This window comes from Lithobates pipiens, unplaced genomic scaffold (genome assembly GCF_037356315.1).
Source record: "Lithobates pipiens isolate NorthernLeopardFrog02 unplaced genomic scaffold, aLitPip1_a1.2 Scaffold_10, whole genome shotgun sequence".
NCBI classification, from domain to species: Eukaryota; Metazoa; Chordata; class Amphibia; order Anura; family Ranidae; genus Lithobates; species Lithobates pipiens.
In genome coordinates this window covers 104,386,383-104,409,881 of record NW_027507686.1, presented here as the reverse complement: position 1 = coordinate 104,409,881, position 23,499 = coordinate 104,386,383, and the positions used below count along the sequence as shown (strand labels likewise).

Below are 23,499 nucleotides of genomic sequence, written 5' to 3'. Positions count from 1 at the left end.
ACACATCAGAGTATTTACAACACAGTGTACAGTGTAGGTCCCCTGGCTTACATGATATTTACAAATTACTCACAGAACCATATTTACAATACAATATAAGGTGCAAGTTTAGAGTTAGATTACCTGTTAACTTCAGGTCAGCCCATGGTGACTGCCGTGTGCTCCCACACCAGAGTGAGTTGGCTTGCTCCCAAAGCATTATATCCCCCCCCTACTTTCTGTAGTGTGGCTAATCTAATTCTCCCTAATTGGTCACTGTACCTAGTAAATGTATATTGGGAAAAGCCTGATTGGATGAGTCAAAGAAAGCTGTTTACTTTCCAGGTGAGATGTTATCAGGGAAAACAAAAGGCCAAGCTTTGAAGTTGAACTAATTACAGTAACACCAATACAACACTCAATACTTTAAATATATATTTAAATCTAACGGAAATATATTTCTAATTACAATATTGTACAGGTATTGTGTATATCTAGAGACTTCTGCGCTCTATGGACAGTAGAGGAAGACAAAAACGCAAATGAAAAAAGCAGCAATCACTATATGAGTTGGCTCTCACTAGTGTAAATTTAAAACAGGGTAGGGGTGTGATGCGCTAATTTACAACCAAAAATATGAGACAATAGTGAATAAATAGAGTAACCCTAAAATTGGCAAAAATTAATAAAGTGCAGATATATACAAAAATGGAGAAAAAGTTTTGAAAGTGCAAACGTGCATTAATGCATCAAAAAGTGACTGAGTGCATAATACTTAAACAATATGTTACAATAGCTCACAAAGTGACTATGTGCATATATTATGCTGCAAACACCAAAACGCTTAAACAAGAATATAGTGTAAAAATGATTAATTATGTACAAAAAATAAAATAAAACAAATAGTGACAAATGTGAGCGATAAAACAAAACTGAATCCAAGTGATAGCAGTGAAGCTATTAAAGTGTCCCATACATGATCAAATAGTGCAATTCGGTAAACACACTAAATTAAAGTGCAACGTGCTGAGCCAACAATCCTTCAGTGATGATCCGTGCAAGTGATGCTAATGTTATGCAATTACCTCACCGCTGTAAGGTAAACAGCGAAGTTAATACAGAGCAACCAGGTAACCAGGGATGATCACGGGGATGGCTGTGCAGCAAGCTCTTAGACTCCTCCAACTTCCTCATATGTGGTAAATGGTAAACGCAAAGGGATAAACCAAAGAGGACTGCCATAGTGTAGTATTTCAAACGTATATTGTTTATTAAAAAAATGTAAACACTACTCACAAACGAAGTTGGGGAAATGCACAGTGACACACAACAGCAGACCGGATATGGACGTCACTTCCGGGTTCCTACGCGTTACATCGTCAAGACTTCAACAACGTAACGCGTAGGAACCCGGAAGTGACGTCCATATCCGGTCTGCTGTTGTGTGTCACTGTGCATTTCCCTAACTTCGTTTGTGAGTAGTGTTTACATTTTTTTAAATAAACAATATACGTTTGAAATACTACACTATGGCAGTCCTCTTTGGTTTATCCCTTTGAGTTTACCATTTACCACATATGAGGAAGTTGGAGGAGTCTCTAAGAGCTTGCTGCACAGCCATCCCCGTGATCACCCCTGGTTACCTGGTCGCTCTGAATTAACTTCGCTGTTTACCTTACAGCGGTGAGGTAATTGCATAACATTAGCATCACTTGCACAGATCATCACTGAAGGATTGTTGGCTCAGCACGTTGCACTTTAATTTAGTGTGTTTACCGAATTGCACTATTTGATCATGTATGGGACACTTTAATGTGCTTTACTGCTATCACTTGGATTCAGTTTTATCGCTCACATTTGTCACTATTTGTTTTATTTTATTTTTTGTACATAATTAATCATTTTTACACTATATTCTTGTTTATGCATTTTGGTGTTTGCAGCATAATATATGCACATAGTCACTTTGTGAGCTATTGTAACATATTGTTTAAGTATTATGCACTCAGTCACTTTTTGATGCATTAATGCACGTTTGCACTTTCAAAACTTTTTCTCCATTTTTGTATATATCTGCACTTTATTAATTTTTGCCAATTTTAGGGTTACTCTATTCACTATTGTCTCATATTTTTGGTTGTAAATTAGCGCATCACACCCCTACCCTGTTTTAAATTGTACAGGTATTAATGTAGATTTCACATAAACTCATAAGGCTACACCATCCTGTCAGTCTGGAATAAAGAGGATTCAGGCCTTGTTTGTTTCCAAGACGCTTGGCTCCTGACGCTAGGCTCCTGATCGGAGCCTAAAATCGGTGTGTGTTATCCAGCAGGAGGGAAAATCTTTACCCTGCAAGGTGTTAACAGCAGATGCTGGCCTAGGCTGGGGAGCAGCCCTGGAAGAAGATTCTGTCCAGGGGAGATGGTCCAGGTTAGAGGACCTTGCCTATCAACTTTGTTGGAAGTTTCAGGCAGTACATCTGGCCATAGAATCTTGGTCAGATTACGGGACTGTCCTGACAGGATTCAGTCTGATAGGGCCGCAGCAGTGGTTTACATCGATCACCAGGGGAGGCACGATAAGTCGTACAGCCCAAAAAGAGGTGAATGTTCTAGCTTTGGCAGAATACAACACTCCTTGCCGATCGGCAATTCTAATTTTTCAGGCGTACTACTTGAGACGCCAACAATTATTTCCGTTAGAATGATCTCTTCACCTCGACATCTTCCTTAATGTGTCAGATGGGGTACTCCGGACATGGACCTATTCGCGTCCAGATTAATTAACAAGGTCAACAACATTGTCGAACAAAGGGGGTCCGCTAGCAGGAGGAACAGACGCATTAGTCTTCCCATGGGATCAGTTTTCACTGATCTATGCATTTCCCCCAGTTCTGCTACTTCTGCGCCTTCTCCGCAGGATTAAGCAGGAACAAAAGGAGGAGATTCTGGCTGCCCCAGCGGGTCCCAGAAGATCGTAATTTACTGAGATCATAAAGATAGGAGTCCTTTGCACTCTGCCATTATAGCCAGACCTTCTTGCACAATATTTCATCCTACCTTACGGACAAAAGGTTTAACAGGTTTGACTGTTGAATCCCACTCTATAAAAGATCGTGAGTGATCTCCTTCGGTAGTGTCTACTTTGACTAATGCCAAAAAGCCGGCTTCCAGAATCACTTACTTTAGAGTCTGGAAGGCATAGGGTTTCTTGGTGTGGATCTGGGGGTTGGCACTCCAGGAAGTATGTCAATAGGCAGGATTCCTGATTCCCGCATATGGGATCTGAAATGAAGCTGGCCTTGACTTCTATCAGAAGCCAGGTCCAGGCCTTTGTCAGTGTTTGTTCCTATGGCCTCTTGCTTCCCACTCTTGGTGCGTAGCTTATTCAGGGGGTAACACTGTTCCCCATATCAAGGCACCTCTAAATCCTTAGGATTTAAAATTGGTCTCATCGGCTTTGTTAAATCAACCGTTTGAACCTGTGAAGTTGGTACTTTGATAAGAAAGATAATCTTTTCTGCTTACAATTTCTTCTGCTAGAATAGCATAGGAATTAACGGCTCTGTCTTGTAAGAGCCATATTTCATCAGGCATAAGAATGAGGTGGTTTTATGTCCTCATCCTGATTTCTTACCAAAAGTGGTAACAGATTTTCATTTTAAACAAAGATATTATTCTTCCTTTTTTTTTCTCCCCAGAGCCTTATCTGGGGAAGAGAGAGCACTAAGTTCTCTTGACGTAGCAAGAGTGATCAGTCTATTTAAAGGTGACCACTCGGGTACTGCCAGAGGGTCCAAGTGATTGTTCAAGCTTCAGCTTAAAGAACAACATTCTTCCTTCTCATATTAAGAGCACTCATCCAGGGCGATCAGTGCCTCTTGGATGGTGCATCATTGGGCCTTTATGGCTCGGATCTGTAAGGCCGCGACTTGGTTTTCAGTTCATACGTTTATCCGATTTTATCAAATCGATATTAAAGGTCATGAGGATATTGCCTTTGGGCACAGCATATACTGCGGGCTGCAGTATGAGTCCTCTGGCCTCCTTTCCTTCAGTTGCCATTGCTATGGGACATCCCACCTAGTTATTACTATGGCTCTGTGTCCCCTGATGTAAGAAAATAGAATTTTTATAACGGCTTACCTGTAAAATCCTTTTCTTTGATGTTCATCAGGGGACACAGAAGTCCCTCCCTTCTTCTTATACACTTGTATTGCTTGGCTACAAAACTGAGGACTCCCAGTAATGGGAGGGGTTATATGGGGGAAGTACAGCACCTGTCAGCCCAACATAACCACATAGTAATTACTATGGCTCTGTGTCCCCTGTTGTACACCAAAAAAAGTATTTTACAGGTAAGCTGTTACAAAAATCCTATTTTCTTTATCAATGACTTTCAATGACCGTTCTCTGTATTACCGGGAGCTGTCGATTCAATAATGCCGCGAGTACTTTTAAATGACTTTTTTTTTTCCTTCGGAAATTACACTTTCTGTGCAGGGACAGTTCTAAGCACGGGAAACAAGCGCACCTTTACAGGCATACTATACACACCCCTAGGTACAAATTTTAAAGGAATATTTCACTTTTATTATTTTTCACTTTTTTTTATTATTAAAATCACTGCTCCTGAAAAACTTCAGTTTTTAAAACTTTTTGCATTGATACATATCCCCTGGGGCAGGACCCGGGTCCCCAAACACTTTTTATGACAACTTGCATATAAGCCCTTAAAATTAGCACTTTAGATTTTTCATGTTCGAGTCCCATAGACTTTAACGGTGTTCGGATGTTTAAATTTATTGCCTGTTTGCATGTTCTGATGCAAACCGAACTGGGGAGTGTTTGGCTCATCCTTAGCTGCGAGTGAGCCACTCACTGACTGAAGAGACGGCCGGTCAGGAGAGGACTGTGGGGCGCCTACAACACCCATGGAGAGCTCTGATGGAACCAACTGAGTGGGCTCATGGCTTGTCGGCAGCTTCTTGATGAGCCGTGTCTGTGGAGCCAGCCCATCCATCCAGCGGTTTACTCATCTATTTTGAAGCAGAGTGTTTTTTTTTTTTTTTTTGTCCATATTTTAAGGCTCTCTATTGGAGGAACTGTTTGACGCTTTTTATTCACCTTCACTTGTAAGTGTATAACTTTTATCCTTTCTATATCCAATTATAAAGATGTTATTGCACCATGAGACACTGCGTGCATGGCGCACACTAAGCATTCTCATTAAAGGATTCTGTTGGCAGTGTGTTATCACTTTGGACTGGATAGTTTTAGCGCAAAGACTCCTTTTGTTCTATCTTCTGCTAGAATTCTTGTTCCCGCTAGAATGGTAAAACTATTCAATTTTTTTTTTTTTTTGTCTGTTTTATAATTGGTGTTTGTACTCATCTTTTTCCTGGTTTTTATTTAAAGGTTTGAGACACTAGAGGCAGAAATGAACAACCTAGCATCCAGGATCACATCTGTGAATGAAGTGGCTGCACAGCTTCTCAGCACTGACCACAGAAATGAAGAAAGTATTCGAGACCTGCAAGATCAGCTAAATGCTCGGTAAGGGGGGGGTGTATATATTTTATATTCTAATGTTTTTTTTTCATGTTATCCTTCACCATTTCCGGGTTAGGGAATGTGCTGCAAGAATCTAGGAGTGTCAAACAAATACCCCTCACGTTATGGCCACCGTGGTCTGTTTCTCCAACCTCTTTTTTTGCTCCCTTGTGATCAGTTAAGGAGTTTTCATTTTTGAATGTGTCTAAAGTGTGAACAAGTTAAACTATTGCATTTACATGACTGCTGTGTGCTGGTTGGTGATTTCCTCTATAGAAGTGTGAACTAAAGCGTCAGCTCTAAACGCTTCTGGTTCAAAGCTGTCATAGCTAGAAAGCTGGGTGCACAGTAGATCAAGCACACAAACATGTATATAAATGAAATAAGAATAATGAAGAAACTCCTTCGTACACCCACAAATGCAAACATATGCACAGGGTGCACATGTGTATGTAAACGGTGATTGTACCCCACGCGTTGCATATCACCACGAACATTGAAATGAAAGCAATAGAGCCGTCCTAGGATTTACTGAGCAGTAAATGCATTTAAAGTGTCGCCTATTGATTGATAATTTGGGGTTCTATACTTTTCAAGCCCTAAACATTTGATACCCATGGAAACCCATGAAAAAAATATGAAAGACAGACCTATTATGCAGAACAATTTCTTTATCGTACATCACGGGATACAGAGCCATGGGAGTTACTATGTGGGTTGAGGGACACTGGCACACCCTAAGACAAAGTCCACTTCCACGTACCTTGTCATGCTTTCCTCAGATCACTCTCTCAGCAGAATCTGCAGATCTCCCTCCCGTGAGCAATCCCAGGACTCCGGAAAGGTGTTTGAGGGGGGGGGGGGATGGTTCTCTTAAAATCACCCCCGCTCCATTTTTCACCGCCCACACAGCGGTTTGTCACAGCCTCGCGGTGGGATAAGGGGGCATGGCTTAGAGCAGCGCTGTCATTCGGCAACGTCCCGCATGGGAGAACTTTTTAAAAAGCTCCATTTTACTGTCTGCTACAGGAGGGGGACACGAGCAAAAAGGGGCATGTAAGTAATGACACAGGCATTCCCTTGGCACATTTACTAAAGCACCAGGCTGAGCACTAATGGCAGCGGCAGTTGCTGGACTATTTGCTCAAGCAGTGGGTGCGATTTCTTCTGGTCTTGCCTATGCTATGGTGAGAATGGGAGGTAGAAACACCCCAAAAAACGGCTCAAGGGGGACTCCAAGCTCTAAAAATCCTAAACTCATCTCTACAATGGCATCCTCCCCTGAGAGATCTGAGGTGGCTGGTTAGAGTGAGCCGTCGGGGCCGTCAAATGTTGCAACTGTTTGCAACACTGCAGCCCCTGTCTTTATTACTGAAGGTTTTTTCTGCAGCCATGATGGGTTTGGAAGATGGGTTAGGGGCTTTAATCACATCCCAGTGTGGGACAAAACGCGTCAGGTCCCCTTCCATTAACCAGGACACTTAAACTGAGGATTGTGGGGGGGGGAAAGGAAAGGATCAGCTTGACAATCTGATTGTTGATGCAGTCGCTTACCTAGATGGTCCGTTCCACATTTTTGTTGCCCTTAACTGGGTCGGTTGATAAGCCCACTTGTTTGGGTTTGCTAAAGCTTCCTCAAGCTGTGGATGCCTTTCCTGTCCATTCATTGCTGGAAAAGCTTATGTATTCTGAGTGTGATCACCCAGATGAACATTTTTTTTCCTTAAGTTTTCAACACTCTATCCTATGGAGGAGAAAAAAAGTGGTAGAGACCAGCAATTGAAGCTGCTATATCCTCTGTGAATAAAAGTTTGACTTGTCCGATAGACAATGCTCAAATGCTTAGGGATCCAACAGACAAAAAGTTGGAATTCCTATTTAAAACACTTTTTTTCTCTGGCAGTTTTTTTTTTATAGAAAATGTATACTCTTCTGTTACTTTTTTTTAAAGTTTCAAACATAACAATAAAAACAAAACAAAATGCAGTGGTACATGTTCATCAGCTGCACAGCAAATACGTTTACATTGTAGGTCGTGTGTATCAAGACAGCAGCTTGGTTATCGATCTAGGAGTGAAAAGGAGGCCATTTCCCAGAGTACGCTGTATCGACCCAGGCATTCTTGAGGAGGATCAATTCCATATCTTTTGGGGGGGTGGGGAAGAAGGTGAGTAAAAAGTAGGGAGGGTGTAGGGAAGGAGGGAGGATTGGGGGGGGTGGGGCAAGGAGGGTTTCAATACCGTCACAGCCAGGAGATGTCAATAGTATGAACATATATTGTATATATTATATCCGCCTGTATCGAGCCTGCAGCCTTACTGTCTAATATGTTACTGTGTTTCCCGAATCCTGTCCCAGAGGCAACTGTCTCTCACGGACCCAAGATGCCCATAGCTTGTGGAATTTTTTTGGGCAGTTGCGTCCCAAGTATGTCAGTTTGTACAGAGGCAGTGCCTGGTCAATTAGCAACTGCCACTGTTAAACCGTGGGGGAAGTAGTTCTGTTCCAGTTTATCAGGATTTCCTTTCTGGCATAAAATACGAATAGTTTTTTGGACTGGGTGGCTTCCAGCGTATCTCATACACCTAGCAGTAGACATATTGGGTCACAGGGGACTGGCAGTTTACCTGTGTGGTTTATCATGTCCACTACCCCTGTCCAGAATGGCCTTTGATGTCGGCAGGACCACACCACATGAAAAAAGGTACCGATCTCAGCCGTACATCTGTGGCATGTCGGGTTGCCTGTCAGGGTTTATCTTAGCCAATCTTTCAGGGGAGTAGTGGACTCGATTAATGAATTTCAGTTGTGTAAAGCGATCCCTGGCCAAAGTCATTAATGGGATGAATTGCTGAATGCCCTCCTCCCAGTCATCTGCTAGTGCTGGTATATCCACTTGCTATAATGAGAACAGTTGGGAAATCTTGGTGTCTAGGCCAGCTAGATAGAATATAAGGCTGACAGAGTTCCCCTTGTCTCCAAGTTCCCCAATAAGGCTTCTACAGCATTTACTTCTAGTTGCAGGGGTCCTGGGAACTGAGCCTGAAACGCATGCCGCAGTTGCAGATACCTGAATAGCATGTGATGGGGTAGGTTTCGAGCCCTCTTAAGATCATCAAAGCAGAGTAGCCTGCCATTTGTCACTATATCCCCCAGAGTCTTGATCTCAAACTTTGCCCACAGCACTGGGTCTGGTATTGTGTTAAAGTGGGATAGTCGAGGGTTACCCCAAAGTGGGGGGTATGGGGGCCAAGTGTCTACCTTTTGCACTTTAGATTGGACAGTATCCCACACTTTCAGTGTGGTTTTCATGGGGGGGTAGTAATTTTGCTATTGGACTGAGGTCCACGATGTATCAGATTACTGATTTCAGCATATGAACCCAATGGTGCCGCTTCTAAGGTAGCAGCTGGATTGGCTGGTTCCATCGAGAGCCAACACCGTATTGTGACCATGACTGTGGCCCAATAGTATTTGAGGCATGGCAGGGCTAGTCCACCCAAGGAGATTGGAAGTTGCAAAGTTTTTTTTGCTATCCTGGAGATGCCCCCAAGCCAGAGAAAGGAGGTGATTATACTATCCACTTTCTTGAAAAAGAAGGTAGGGATCGGGGTCTGTCTGAAGAAGTACAAGAATTTAGGGAGAATTGACATTTTAACAAGGTTGACCCTTCCAACTAGGCTAAGGGGTAGTGTTTTCCAGATTGCACATTTCTCTACCAGGGAAGAAGTTACCGGGGCCAGATTTAGTTTAATGTATTGTGACAAGTCACTATGTACAAACATACCTAGATATTTGAACTGGGTGACACTTTGTAGTGGGGTATTATTCGGTGGCGCTGCGCCAGTTGGTGATAAAGAGAATAGTTTTGACTTATCCCAATTGATGCAGATTCCTGAGTGGTGGCCAAACTCATTAATAATGGCCAGTGAGTCCCCGTCGTTCCTCAGGTAGAACAAAGTGTCATCGGCATAGAGAGAGAGCCTCTCCTGGACTGGGCCAATGGGAATCCCGCTCAGCACCTCAGAAGAGCGCAGGAGGATTGCCATTGGCTCAATGGCCAGAGCGAAAAGCACCAGGGACATGGGGCATCCCTGCCTCATGCCTCTGCAAAGTGAGAAGGGTGGGGAGATGGTAGATCCTGTGCGTGTTCTAGCCCTCAGAGATCTGTACAGTGCCTGGATCCATGAAATAAAATTGGGTCCAAAGCCGAACCTGCACATGATCTCCCATAGGTATGTCCACTCCACCGAATCAAATGCCTTCTCGGCATCAAGGGAGGCAACCAGATCCGATGGATTGAGACAGTAAGAGCACACTAGGACCGTGTACAGCCTCCTAAGATTAAGATCCGTTCCCGTGCCGGGCATGAAGCCTGTCTGGTCTTCGTGAATCAGGGTTAAAACGACATTCACTCTGTTAGCCAAGACTTTAGTGAGTAGCTTAACATATACATTAAGCAGAGATATAGGTCTATACGATGTGCATTGCTCGGGGTCCGTGCCTGGTTTTGGTATAAATTTAAAGAAAAAATGCGGCGCACATAAAAAATTAACATGTATTAATACATAAATAATGCATGAAAGTCCAGAAAAGTAAGAGTTCAATGAATCAACAGCTGATCTCCATCCACCTCATCCAGCAGATATGAAGACTGTAGGGGTCCTATCACCATCACCCAACACGACAGACCCTTACCATCAGTGCAACGATAATGCACATGTAATGACACCACTCTGCTCTACAAATCCTCACAAACAATACTCTGGAGCAAGAGATTTCCAATCATGAAACAGGTATAAGGATCCTTGTGTAGCTCAGCAGTCGTATGGGTAAAAAAAAAATAACATCGCTCATTGCGCAGATAACTTAAAAAAACATTGACCAGTTTATTGTCGAAAAAAATTCCACTCACATTTTAGTTGATTCATAAAAGCTAACAATCGCTGCAGTGTAGTCTGTCCACATCCCACGTCAAGCCAAGCTCCGCCCAATGTTTCGTCACTCAATGTGCATCATCAGGGGCCTGATGCCTTATCTGCGCAATGAGTGATTGTTTCTTTTTACCCATATGACTGCTGAGCTACATAAGGATCCTTATACCTGTTTCATGATTGGAAAGATCTTGCTCCAGAGTATTGTTTGGGAGGATTTGTAGAGCAGAGTGGAGTCATTACATGTGCATTATCGTTGCACTGATGGTAAGGGTCTGTCGTGTTGGGTGATGGGACCCCTACTGTCTTATTTGCTGGATGAGGTGGAGGGAGATCAGCTGTTGATTCAATGAACTTTCTTTTCTGGACTTTCATGCATTATGTATTAATACATGTTAATGAATTTATGTGCGCTGCATTTTTTTTTCTTTTTTACATTGTGTATATTGTTTCCAGCAATATAGTGTGAGCTGCCATTTACATTTTACTTGTATCAATAATTGCTTCTGCGATGGAGGCAGGGAGGGTACCCTCCTCCAAGGCTGTGGCCATTATGCTATGTAGTCTAGGTAATATTTGTTCACTGTATTGTTTATAGAACTCTGTTGGCAGGCCGTCTGCCCCAGGGGTTTTCCCAGTTTGGAGGCTGCTCAGGGCTTGTTGCACTTCTTTAAGGGTTACCGGTTTTTCCAAGCTAACTCTAGCAGTCTCTGCAAGTTTGGGAAAAACAATCCCATCCAGGTACCCTCTCAGTTCTTCTGGGGACTATGTTGTCCTAGTGGAGTATAGGGATTCATAAGAGGCAAATCGGTCATTGATGACCTGTGGGTCAGTCACTGCTGTCCCATGTTTGTTTCTGATACAAGCTATATTGGAGGCTGGCCGTTGTTGTTTTGCCAACCATGCTAGGAGGCGTCCCGTTTTTTCTCCCTGTTCAAATATAAGCTGGGTTTGTGCTAATTGATGTTTTTTGGCCTTAGCAACTCTTATGCCGCGTACACACGATCAAACAATCTGGTGGAAAAGTCCGGCAAACTCAAGTCCGCCAGACAATCCCACCGTGTGTAGCATCCGGCATACTTTTTTGACCCAAAAGTACGGCGGACTTAGAGTAGTTTTGCACTCCAATCTTCCCGCCGGACTCGCATTTCAGCGGACAATCCGGCCGTGTGTGTGCCAGTCCGCCGTACTTTTGAAATTAACGGACTTTTCCCGCCTGGAGAAAAGTCCGCTCATTCGAGCGGGTATCCAGGTAGGCGGGGCCCGCGAAGGAGACGCCGCTGGCCCCGCCACCTGGTATGGACTTAAAGGGGACCTCCAACGCCGAAAAAATCAGCGTGGGGGTGACCCCAGGTCCACATCAGACCCTTGTCCGAGCACGCTACCCGGCCGGCCAGGAAAGGGGGGGCGAGCGAGCCCCCCCCCCCCGAGCCGTACCAGGCCGCGTGCCCTCAACATGGGGGGTGCCTTGGGGAAGGGGGGCGCGGCCCCCCCACCCCAAAGCACCTTGTCCCCATGTTGATGAGGACAAGGGCCTCTTCCCGACAACCCTGGCTGTTGGTTGTCGGGGTCTGCGGGCGGCGGGCTTATCGGAATCCGGGAGCCCTCTTTAATAAGGGGGCCCCCGGATACCGGCCCCCCACCCTATGTGAATGAGTATGGGGTACAATGTACCCCTACCCATTCACCTGTAAAATAAAGTACAAAAAAAACCACGCAAGATAAAATAGTTTATTGCACAGCTCCGGGGGTCTTCTCGCCGGACTCCTCCACTATCTTCTTCTAGCTCTTTTGCTAGCGGAGGAGCCCGGCTTTCTTCCTAGTCGCCGGCCTCTTCCGACTTCAGGGGTCTTGTCCCCCTCTTCGGTTCTTCTGCCGGGCCACCGCGCCTTCTTATAGCTCTTTTACAGGCGGTGGCCCGGTCTTCTGTCGCCGCCGCCTTCCGTTCTTCTTCTTCTCCTGGAGATGTTGACTTGACACTCACGCCGGCCGCAATGCCAGGGACACGCTGCGCGGCGACTTGTATAGGGACAAGGGGCGGGGTCATCGGTTGATGTCACATGGCGACAGTCCCAGCATCCTCCAGGATTGTGGCATCGTAAGGGGGCGGGGTCACCATGTGACATCAACCCATGTGACATCAACCGATGACCCCGCCCCTTGTCCCTATATAAGTCGCCGCGCAGCGCGTCCCTGGCATTGCGGCCGGAGAGGGCGTCGAGTCAACATCTCCAGGAGAAGGAGGAGAACAACGGAAAGCAGCGGCGACAGAAGACCGGGCCACCGCCTGTAAAAGAGCTATAAGAAGGCGCGGTTGCCCGGCAGAAGAACCGAAGAGGGGGACAAGACCCCCGAAGTCGGAAGAAGAGGCCGGCGACTAGGAAGAAAGCCGGGCTCCTCCGCTAGCAAAAGAGCTAGAAGAAGATAGCGGAGGAGTCCGGCGAGAAGACCCCCGAAGACGGAAGACCCCCGGAGCTGTGCAATAAACAATTTTATCTTGTGTGTTTTGTTTTTTTTGTACTTTATTTTACAGGTGAATGGGTAGGGGTACATTGTACCCCATACTCATTCACATAGGGTGGGGGGCCGGTATCCGGGGGCCCCCTTATTAAAGGGGGCTCCCGGATTCCGATAAGCCCCCCGCCCGCAGACCCCGACAACCAACGGCCAGGGTTGTTGGGAAGAGGCCCTTGTCCTCATCAACATGGGGACAAGGTGCTATGGGGTGGGGGGCCGCGCGGCCCCCTCTTCCCCAAGGCACCCCCCATATTGAGGGCACGTGGCCTGGTACGTCTCAGGAGGGGGGGGGGGGCGCTCACTCGCCCCCCTTTCCTGGCCGGCCGGGTAGCGTGCTCGGACAAGGGTCTGATGTGAACCTGGGGGGACCCCCACGCCGATTTTTTTTTTCAGCGTTGGGGTTCCCCTTTAAGTCCATACCAGGTGGCGGGGCCAGCGACGTCTCCTTCGCGGGCCTCGCCTACCTGGAGATGCGCTCAAAGTGAACAGACTTTTCTCCGCGTGTGTGGGCGAGTCCGTTCCTTTCAAAAGTAGAGCGGATAGTACGGCGGACTTAGTACGCCATATTAGTCCGCTGAAAAAGTGCCGTGTGTGGGCAAGTAGCCCGTTCAGAATGTCCGATGGACAGTCCGTCGGGAAGTCCGCCAGACTAAGTCCGTCGGATAGTCCGCTACGTGTGTACGTGGCATTAGGAGGACTACCTCTCGATAGGCTGCTTGCATATCCAGGCAGGTGACAGGATTTCTAGATAGGGTATATTGGACTTCCAGGGCGCTTGCTTTGTTCTCGGCTTCTTCTATAGTAATAGCTGCATGTCTGCAGGCTCTAGATATAGAGGACTGATGGTAGCCCCTAATGTATGCCTTAAAAGCATCCCATGTCGCCTCTGAGGAGGCTGTACGTTCATTCAGCCTCCAGTATTCAGAGATAAGGGTGGCCATCTCAAATTCTATGGTGGGGTCCGAGCTCCAATATCTGGAGAGTCGCCACACCCTCTCAGAATGTGGGGTGGACGTTTGGAGGCAGCAGAGCATGGGGGCATGATCTGATATGCCTCTTGATTATCTCAATCTTACTTTCTGCAGAAGCCCTCCACTAGCATATACCAGATCTATCTGTGAGAGGGAACGGTATGAGTCGGACTGGCAGGTGAAGACACGATCTGTAGGGTGCTTCCACCTCCAGACATCTATTATCCCGTATAAGGATGCCCACTTTGACAGGGGGGAGTCTGTGGCTGTGCCGGAGGTCATTTTATCTAGGACAGGATTCGGAAGCATATTAAAGTCCCCCGCTATTATGTTATCTGTTGCATATGTGGCTATAACAGGAACCGGGCACTTCAGCAATGAGAAGGTGGCAGGAGGAGGTATATAGATTCCCACAATTAACACTTCAAGAGTATCTACAATAGCATGCAATAGCACAAACCTATCCCCTGGGTGAGTTTTTACATCCAGGAATTCGAATGTCAGGGATTTATGTACCAGGATACTGACTACTCTGGTGTAGCTCGAGTAAGTAGCATGGTGGTATTATCCCACCAACGGCTATTTAAGGCTTAAGATCTTGCTGCCCACCATATGTGGGGATTGTTTGAGAAATGCCATGACTAGGGAACGTTTCACTTTATCATTGAGACCTTTAACGTTCCATGAGGGCAACCTTAAGGGAGCCATCTAGTAACCAGGCAGAAGATATTGATCGGATATTCACGAAACCTATGACCCAGGGGCGCAAGTCTCCCTTTCCAGCTCCACAAATCTAAAGTACAACCTTCTAGCAATCCGCTACCCATCTGCTGTCTAGGTGTATCTTGTACCATCCAATGAAAGGAACCACTGCATCCAAGCAAAAGGAGTAGAGAAAAAACAAACAAAAGCACATCATTCCCCAACGGGGCCCCCCCCCCACCCCCTACATCCATGCAGAAAAAAAATGACAAAAAGGAACTTCATGGAGTGCTTCATCCCCCAAAGAAGGGCCAAACCGCACCCAGCTTGCACCGGGGTAAACAGGCTTAATAGCATACTAGACATTTAGTTACTGAGCACTATCTGTCCCTGATTTTCCATGGTACCCTCTGCATCTGGAGCACAAAAGCCGTCTCTGAGGCTCGCTCCACCGGCAATCACAGGGAGCTTCGCTGGGAGAACGGTGCATCAGCCATCGCCACCAAGGAGGCCCAGTACTGGGGCGGTGAGGAAAAGGGGAAAGAAAATAAGCAAAAAAAAGGGGGGGGGGGGTGTGTCTATGGAGGATGAAAGTATGTTGACAAGTTAAGTGTGTTGGCCAGAACCTTGGCGAGGATTTTGTAGTCCACGTTCAGAAGAGATCGGACGCCAGTTTTTCAGGTCCGATCTCTCCCCCTTGCGCTTATGCAAAATTGTGATCATCCCCTATCTGTGTAGGAGGCATTCTGCCCTCCACTACCATCTCCTCGTACAGCTCAAGCAGGTCCGGGCCCACGGGATCCTGCAGTGCTACATAGAGCTCAACTGGGAGACCATCGCAACCCGGGGTCCTGTCCCGCCTAAAGGATTTAGCGGCAGAGTGCAGCTCCTTCAACACCAAGGGGGCGTTGACGGCCGATGAACCTGCAGGATCAATATGGTTCGAGATACCTGACAGGAACCTGTCGGCTGCCTGTCTGTTGTTTTTTGGGAGTAGAGGTTATTATAGTAGTGGCTGACCACTTGCATGACAGCCTCCTTTCCCTTCTGGAGTGTTCCAGTCTCGTCGCGCAGCTCTGACAAGGGTGTGTCCCCCTGAGTGAACTTTCCTGAAAAAGAGAGAATTGCACTTCTCACCATTCTCCACCTTGGCACGGATGACAATGTGCCTGGATTCTTCCTCAAAGTGCCCTTTCAGGCTCTTCTTGGTGTCCTCCAGGTCCTGCCTAATGTCCCAGCTGCAGTGGTGAAGGTCCTGCAGGGACTGCAACTAACGTTGCAGTCTCCGGAGTTCTCTCTTTCTGGCACACACTTGCTGGCATCCCCTTGCCTGAAAGAAGCTGCGCAGCTTGACTTTCACAAACTCCCACCAGTCACTTACCCTTTCCGAAGAATCTTTTCCTCCATCCAGGTGGCATAGGTCTCCCGGAGTTCCCCCATCAATTCCTCATTTTCCAGCGGGGTGCTATTCAGCTTCCAGGAGCCTGGTCCGCGGGCAAAGTCCTCGCCCAGGTCACCCGAAAGTGAGTAGTCCTGTGGTCAGAGAAAAAGCAGAGGATCATAGAGAACTCGCAATGCTTGACTGCTCTTGAAGTGAGCACAAAGTCCAATCCTGGAACGCACTGATCCATCGGGTCGTCGCCACGAATAGTTCACGGTACCTTTCCCTATGGATCCTACGGCGTCCTGCAAGCAAGTCTCCAAGATCATCTCCCTGAGCAGCCTAGACGTAGCATCAAGTTTTGCGTACATGCTGGAGCTGCGTCCATCCTCTTCTATCGGACAGTTAAAATCACCGCCGATCACTACTGCCCTGGTGGTGATAAGTTGGGTCCGCAGAGTCTGGAAAAGTTCCAGCCGCTTACTCTTATCTGGGGGGGGTGTACATGTTGATGAGCTTAATTGGCTCTCCCACCCACGAGCCAACTATGACCAGATGACAGCCACAGACTAGCTCATGGATAGAGTCAACCATTAAGCGCCCACCCCTGATAAGAATGGCTACACCTGCAGATTTACAGTCGCCACCCCCGGACCAGTAGGAGGGACCAAGGGTCCACTGGGAGGTCAGGTGGGTGTACCACCTCAGGGGAGGAAGAGCGCACTCCTGGAGTATGTAGACATCACTCTGCTGTGTAGAAAGAAATGTCAGCGCCACTTGCCTTCTTGATGTATCCTTGATATTCCTCACATTAATGGAAAAGATTGATACTCGGCCACAATGAAAAAAGGGTATGAGGTCTAGTCAGCAAGGGACCGAACTTGCCTCCCCGGAGGGGGCTCTTCCATTGCTTCCTCTGCCTGTCCTGTGTTCTGGGTCAGACTCAGCTCCTCCAGGACAGCCTCCATCATCTTTTGATTGATGAGGTCAGGCTCAGTCGGCCATGATCTCCTCCCCCTCTTCCTCCTCCTTCCCCACAGACTCAAGGTCCTCCACTACTGGCTCTGGTCCATCGCTGTCACGCTGGACCCCATTGGGCCGCTTAGTGGAGGTGCGCTGGCAGCAATTGGTGTATGTCAGTCTTTGAGAGACCAGTTTAAACAAGTGTTCAAAGTTATTCCTGATTAGCAGGCCCAAGGCTCTGGCCCAACTATCAGCACCATTATGTTTTGCAATAGACGCCATGAGAGATTCTATGCTTCAGTCCTCACGTCTTATGCTTGGGCTGGTGCATATGTGTAGAGTCTAATGGTTAAAATAAATTAGTCAGCCAAGGTGCCCTGCAGAAAGCTGGCATTGGCATTAAGGAACTGATTCAGGTGGTCAAGGCAAAGAAGAATCCTTCCATTTGACTTTTCATGAGGTTGTTGGGAAAGATGGTGGCTTCATTCGTGGCCGTTCCTTTTCCTCAACAAAAAAAATCTACAACTTTGTATCAAGAACAAGGGTTCCACTAGCATGCGAAACAGATGCCTTGGTGTTCCCGTGAAATCAGTTCACTGATTTATGCATTCCCTCCTATTCTGCTTCTGCAGGAAGGGAAGCTGGTTATTCTTGTGGCCCAGAAGATCCTGGTATGCAGAGATCATAAGAATGGCGGTAGGGGAACCATAGAACCTACCACCACATCCCAGACCTTCTCTCGCAATGTTCGGTATTCCATCCTACCTTACAAACGCTAAATTTAACGTTTTAGCTATTGAGACCCACATTTTGAAGAGGCATGGGCTCTCCGGTTCTGTGGTATCTACCTTGATTAATGCAAGGAAACTGGCCTCCAGAATCATATATTAGAATCTGGAAGGCATATGTCTCCTGGTATGAATCCAGGGGTTGGCACCCTAGGAAGTATGACATTGGCAGAATCCTTGACTTTCTGCAGATGGGGTTAGAGATGAAGCTGGCCTTGAGGGCTACCAAAGGCCTGGCCTCGACATTATCTGTATTATTTCAACGACCACTTTCTTTGCATTCTTTGGTTCATGGTAGTGTCAGGTTTTCATTCAAACCATTATAATATTTTGTGTTCATTCTTTCCAGAACCCTGTTCTATGAAAGAGAAATCACTACATTCTCTGGATGTAGTGAGAGCAGTCAGTCTACTTAAAGGTGACTGGTCAGATTTGAAAAACAGATGTTTTGTTTGTTGCCTGAAGGTCCTAAAAAAGGACAGACGGCATCGAAATCTACTATTTCTAAATGGATTCGGCAAGTAATGGTTAAAGCTTATGGTTTGAAGAGGAAAATTCCACCCATTCAAATCAAAGCATACGCCACCAAGGCTGTTACTGCTTCATGGGCAGTACATTACCAAGCCTCCTTGGCTCAAATCTGCAAGGCCGCAACTTGGTCTTCAGCTCATACATTTGCTAGATTTTATCAGGTGGATGTAAAAAGGTGCAAGGATATGGCCTTTGGGCGTAGTGTGCTGCAGGCGGCGTTATAAACCCTCTGGTCTCGTGCCCTACTTTTGTTGTCTCCCTACCCTCAGTTGGCATTGCTCTGGGACATCCCACATAGTAACTACTATAGCTCTGTGTCCCGTGATGTACGATAAAGCTTACCTGTAAAATCCTTTTCTTGGAGTACATCAGGGAACAGAGAGGTCCCTCCCCTCTTCTAATACACATATATTGCTTTACTACAAAAACTGAGGTACTCCCAGTAGTGGGAGGGGTTATATAAGGAGTGGACTTCTTGTCTTAGGGTGTGCCAGTGTCCATCACCTGAAGGTGGCCTATAACCCACATAGTAACTACTATGGCTCTGTGTCCCGTGATGTACTCCCATAAAAGGATTTTACAGGTAAGCTGTTATAAAAATCCTATTTTTACATTGTTGTATTATGTGACAACTGTGTAACTACATGATTTCAAATTTAAAACCACTTTAAGCAAATTTTTTCAAGGAGATTTCTATAGAAAAAGTTTACTTACAAACAAAAATGTACATGGGACAATACTTGCCTTCAGCGAAATGTGTCCCTTGTGCTGCTGTGTCCTTTTTTTTTTTTTTTTTTTTTTTTTTTTTTCTTCTCCAGCCGTTGCTCAAGCCCTGCTGCTATAATATTCTGTTGTGTCAAGGCTTAATAGAATTAAGGAATTGGGCACTGGAGGAGGGAGATTTTTGCAAAATGAGGACATAGCAGCGCAACAGACACATCTCACTTGAATATTTTTTTTAAACTAAGGTTTAACCTCCTCCTGCCCACCGTATATATCAGTGGCATCTCCTCATAGGAGAGACCTGTACAGATAATCAGGGCACTGACAATCGGTGTACTGATTATCTCTGCAGCCATCAGAAATGCCAGCCAGTGCTGCTTTTCAGTGCTTGCTCATCAGTGCCGTCCTTCCGTCCTTGCCTTTTATTGCTCATAAGTGCCACCTATTACTGCCACCTCATCAGTGCCCATAAGTGAAGGAGAAAAATTACTCATTTACAACATTTTCGGACACACAGGAATATTATATATATATATATTTTTTTTCATTTTTTTTTTTTTTGCAAAAAATAATCGCTCAACAGTGATTAAAGAGGAAGTAAACCCTTCCAAACAACTTGGACCTATAGGTAAGCCTAGATTAAGGCTTACCTGTAGGTCCAAGCAATATCTCCTAAACCTATATGGTTTAGGAGATATTTGCCCGAAAATGGGCACCGCTGTCTACGGCGCATGCGCCGTAGACAGCGGCGCGCATGCGCACTAAATGCGGCAAATCCAAGAATGGATTTGCCAAATTTGTCGACTCCCGTGCGCATGCGCGGGAGTGACGTCATCGCGGCTTCGCCGAGTGGCAGCGGCGGAGCTGTGAGACGCGACTCCCGTGCGCATGCGCGGGAGTGACGTCATCGCGGCTTCGCCGCTGTCATTGGTCGGAGCTGCGAGACGCCACCATCAAGATGGACGCGGCGGACTACAGGGATCAGCGGCGACTTCGCTGGCTCCTGTGTCAGGTAAGTGACACATAATGAGCTACTATGCGATGCATAGTAGTCCATTATGCTTTACCTTTGCAGGGAAAAAAAGAGGAAGTAAACCCATCAGGGTTTACTTCCTCTTTAAATGCCACCAAAAGAGAACTCTATTTCTGTGAAAAAAAAAAATTCTAAGAATTTAATCTGGTTACACTTTTGCATGGCAGCCCAATTGTAATTTAAAGTGACAGTGTTGAAAATCGGCCTTGGCAGAAGGGGGTAAACGTGCCCTGTATTTAAGCAGTTAAAGATGTATGTTTTTTAAAACCTAAACCCTTTACATACGCCAATCTTTTTATTTGCAGTTGGAATCGGTTCCGCCAGCTGGTTGGTCAAAAGAGGAATGCTCTTGAATCTGCTCTAGAAATCCAAAATTATCACTTGGAGTGTAATGAGACCGTTTGCTGGATGAGAGAAAAGACCAAAGTTATAGAGTCCACACAGAGCCTTGGAAATGACTTGGCAGGAGTTACTGCTCTTCAACGCAAGCTCAATGGTATGGAACGTGATCTTGAAGCCATACAAGGAAAAGTTGGGGACCTTCGTTCAGAAGCTGATAAGCTTGCTTCAGAACACCCACAGAGAGCTTCAGCTATTACAGGTCGATTATCTGAGATAGATGAGACTTGGGATGAATTAAAGGACACCATGAAAAGAAGAGAAGAAACCCTAGGGGAAGCAAGCAAGTTGCAAGGATTTCTACGTGACTTGGATGACTTCCAGAGTTGGCTGTCTCGTGCTCAGACTGCTGTAGCATCTGAGGATGTCCCAGCTGACTTGGTTGAGGCAGAACGCCTGCTTGCACAGCATGAAAGCATAAAGAATGAAATTGAACGTTATGGAGCAGACTACAAGAGGATTAGAGATGTTGGTGAAGAAGTAACTCATGGTCAAACTGATGCCCAATATATGTTCCTGCAACAGCGGCTTAAGGCTCTAGACACTGGCTGGAATGAGTTGAGTCAAATGTGGGAGAACCGACATGAGCTGCTTTCTCAAGGCTACAGCTTCCAAGTGTTCCTAAGAGATACTAAACAGGTGGAGGGCTTCCTAAATAACCAGGTAAGGTGGTTAATACATTGACTAAGCTTTTTATACCTTTAGTGTTTCGATGATAAATGGCCTAAAAGGTATAAAAAAAGATAACTAGAATGCCAAGTTGCAGGTACCTTGTAAATACTTTAGATACTGGTTTTAAAAATTGTGTGCCCTTGTGTGGCCACTTAGCTTCGATTACTTTGTCCTTGCTGGTAATGTGCCCTGCCTTGTGACATTTGACGATCAGTGCCAGAGCCTTTAATGCCCATGATGGCTTTGGCATACGAAAGATAAAAGATGGGGGGGGGGGGGCGCGGCGCGGATTAACCTACATATTTACATAGTAAGGTTGAATAAAGACACCAGTTCAACCTGAGTGTCTACAATTGTCCCCATCACTGTAAATTGCACACTCGCATCGGTCCCAGCCCTCAAAGAGCCCACAATCCAAGGTCCCAATTTATATACTAGGGCCAATTTTGGACAGAAGTCAATTAACCTACCTGCATGTCTTTGGAGTGTGAGAGGAAACCGGAGTACCCGGAGGAAACCCACGTAGGCACAGGGAGAACATGCAAACTCCAGGCAGGTAGTGTCGTGGTTGGGATTCGAACCAGCGACCATTATTACTGCTAGGTGAGAGTGCTAACCACTACACCACTGTGCCGCCCAAAACCTAGACTTTGAGATATTGAAATGCCTGGTATACAGGCCTTGAATCCCTTTGATTCATGGGGCACCATGGGTGTTGATTTGAATAAAACTGATGCTTTCAGGTACCACAAGGTGTCTGCACTTTTGAACTGTTATCTTTGGCTATTCTGTTTGTCAGGTGTCAAATATTTACTTTTATCATGTTGATTGCTGAAAAATCTCAGTAAGTGATGGTGAAGAATATTTGTGTTCTCTGAATATATACATGTCCACTACTTGATGGCCCTGTAATCTATTTTTCATTAAATTTCTTACTGTGTTTTTCTGCTTCCTTGTAATGTCCTCTGTGAGCTCCCAATTTTCTAATTTTCCCTTCACTTCCATTTGTTTGCAATGAGCAGTACACTGTCTGTTTCTGTCATGTGTAGAGCTCTAGACACATTACAAATCCCATAGTTACTAGTCATCTACGGGTGAGTAAGAGAGGGGTACCTACGTTCAGACATGCAGTACAGCAGGACCGTACTTTGTATGGGCAAGCCGATACTTTGACAGGAAGAATCCATGAACTGCCACAACACTGTTGTAGTTCATTGAGAACTAAAAGCGGACAGCTGCTAAGGCTGTCCGAACTTGTAGTTTATCATTCACAGAACACACTGTGAATGAGTGATGTGGCAGGGTGCAGCCCCACATTGCCATTGACGGTCCCAATCGTCAGGTTCAAGGGAAAGTCCCCAAGGGCAGCACCAGGATCTTGATGGCAGAAAGCCCACAAAGCAGAATGCTAAAGCCTTCTCATGAAGGGGTACCCCCATTCATTTGGGTGAGGGGAAAGGTCCTGCGATTCTCAAAATCTGGCAGGAACAATGTCAAGAGCAGAGGGATTTCTGCATTTTTTTTTCTCTAGGTTACAACTAGAGTTCTGAGAGCCCGGATGGTTGTCGGCTTTTGATCTGAAGGTCTGGGGTTTGGGTCCCTGTTTGGGTGCTGCATGTGGGGTTCTTGGGCTGCTGATGGGGCAGTGTTTATGCAAGAGTTTCCGTCTCCTCCGAGAGAATCTAGAGAGAGTCTTTCTGGCCTTGGGATAACAGCTGATCCAGGTCGGTGATATCAGAGGTTCCCTTAGTGGAACAGGAGGTTTTGGCTCAAACCTTTTTAAGGTTCCAGAACCAAACAGAGGTAAGACCCATTCTAGATCTCAAAAATCTGAATCGGTACTTAAACATCCGATACTTCAAAGTTTCCCACTTACCAGAAATTTCTGCGGTTTCAAATATAGAATTTTTTCAGTTGTGGTCCTGCCATTTAGTTTAGCCACAGCACCACGGGTGTTCTGAAAGATTCTGGCACCTCCTTTAGCCAGGTTAAGAGCTCAAGGCATAGCTGTCCTAGCCTATTAGAAGATCTACTTTTAATAGATCATTCAGTCCCAGGTCTAAAACCAGAGTCTGATCTCAGCCGTAAATATATGAAATCTCTAGGTTGGATTCTCAACCTAGGAAGATTCTCATTAAAACCATCAAGGAGATTACGGTACTTGGGGGCTGGTTATAGATACCATACAGAAGAAGGCATTCTTACCCCAGACGAGAATAAGTTTCATAGTTGGGTTGAATAAAGACACCAGTCCATCCAGTTCAACCTGAGTGTGGGTACATGTCTGCAATTATCCCTATCCCTGTACATCACACACTCACATCGGTCCTTACCCTCAAGGAGCCCACAAT

The 23,499-nt window shown here is 45.9% G+C and overlaps 1 protein-coding gene across 2 annotated transcripts in view; it reads left to right on the top strand.

The window, feature by feature from the left end:
- The window catches only part of LOC143933943 (spectrin beta chain, non-erythrocytic 1-like), a gene marked incomplete in the record, with an annotated part of 1,131,488 nt that overhangs the window by 796,988 nt on the left and 311,001 nt on the right, over window positions 1-23,499 (top strand). For both annotated transcript variants that reach the window (XM_077457128.1, XM_077457138.1), the window contains 2 exon segments: window positions 5,400-5,537; window positions 20,383-21,139. In XM_077457128.1, the coding sequence (XP_077313254.1) occupies window positions 5,400-5,537; window positions 20,383-21,139 (895 nt within the window).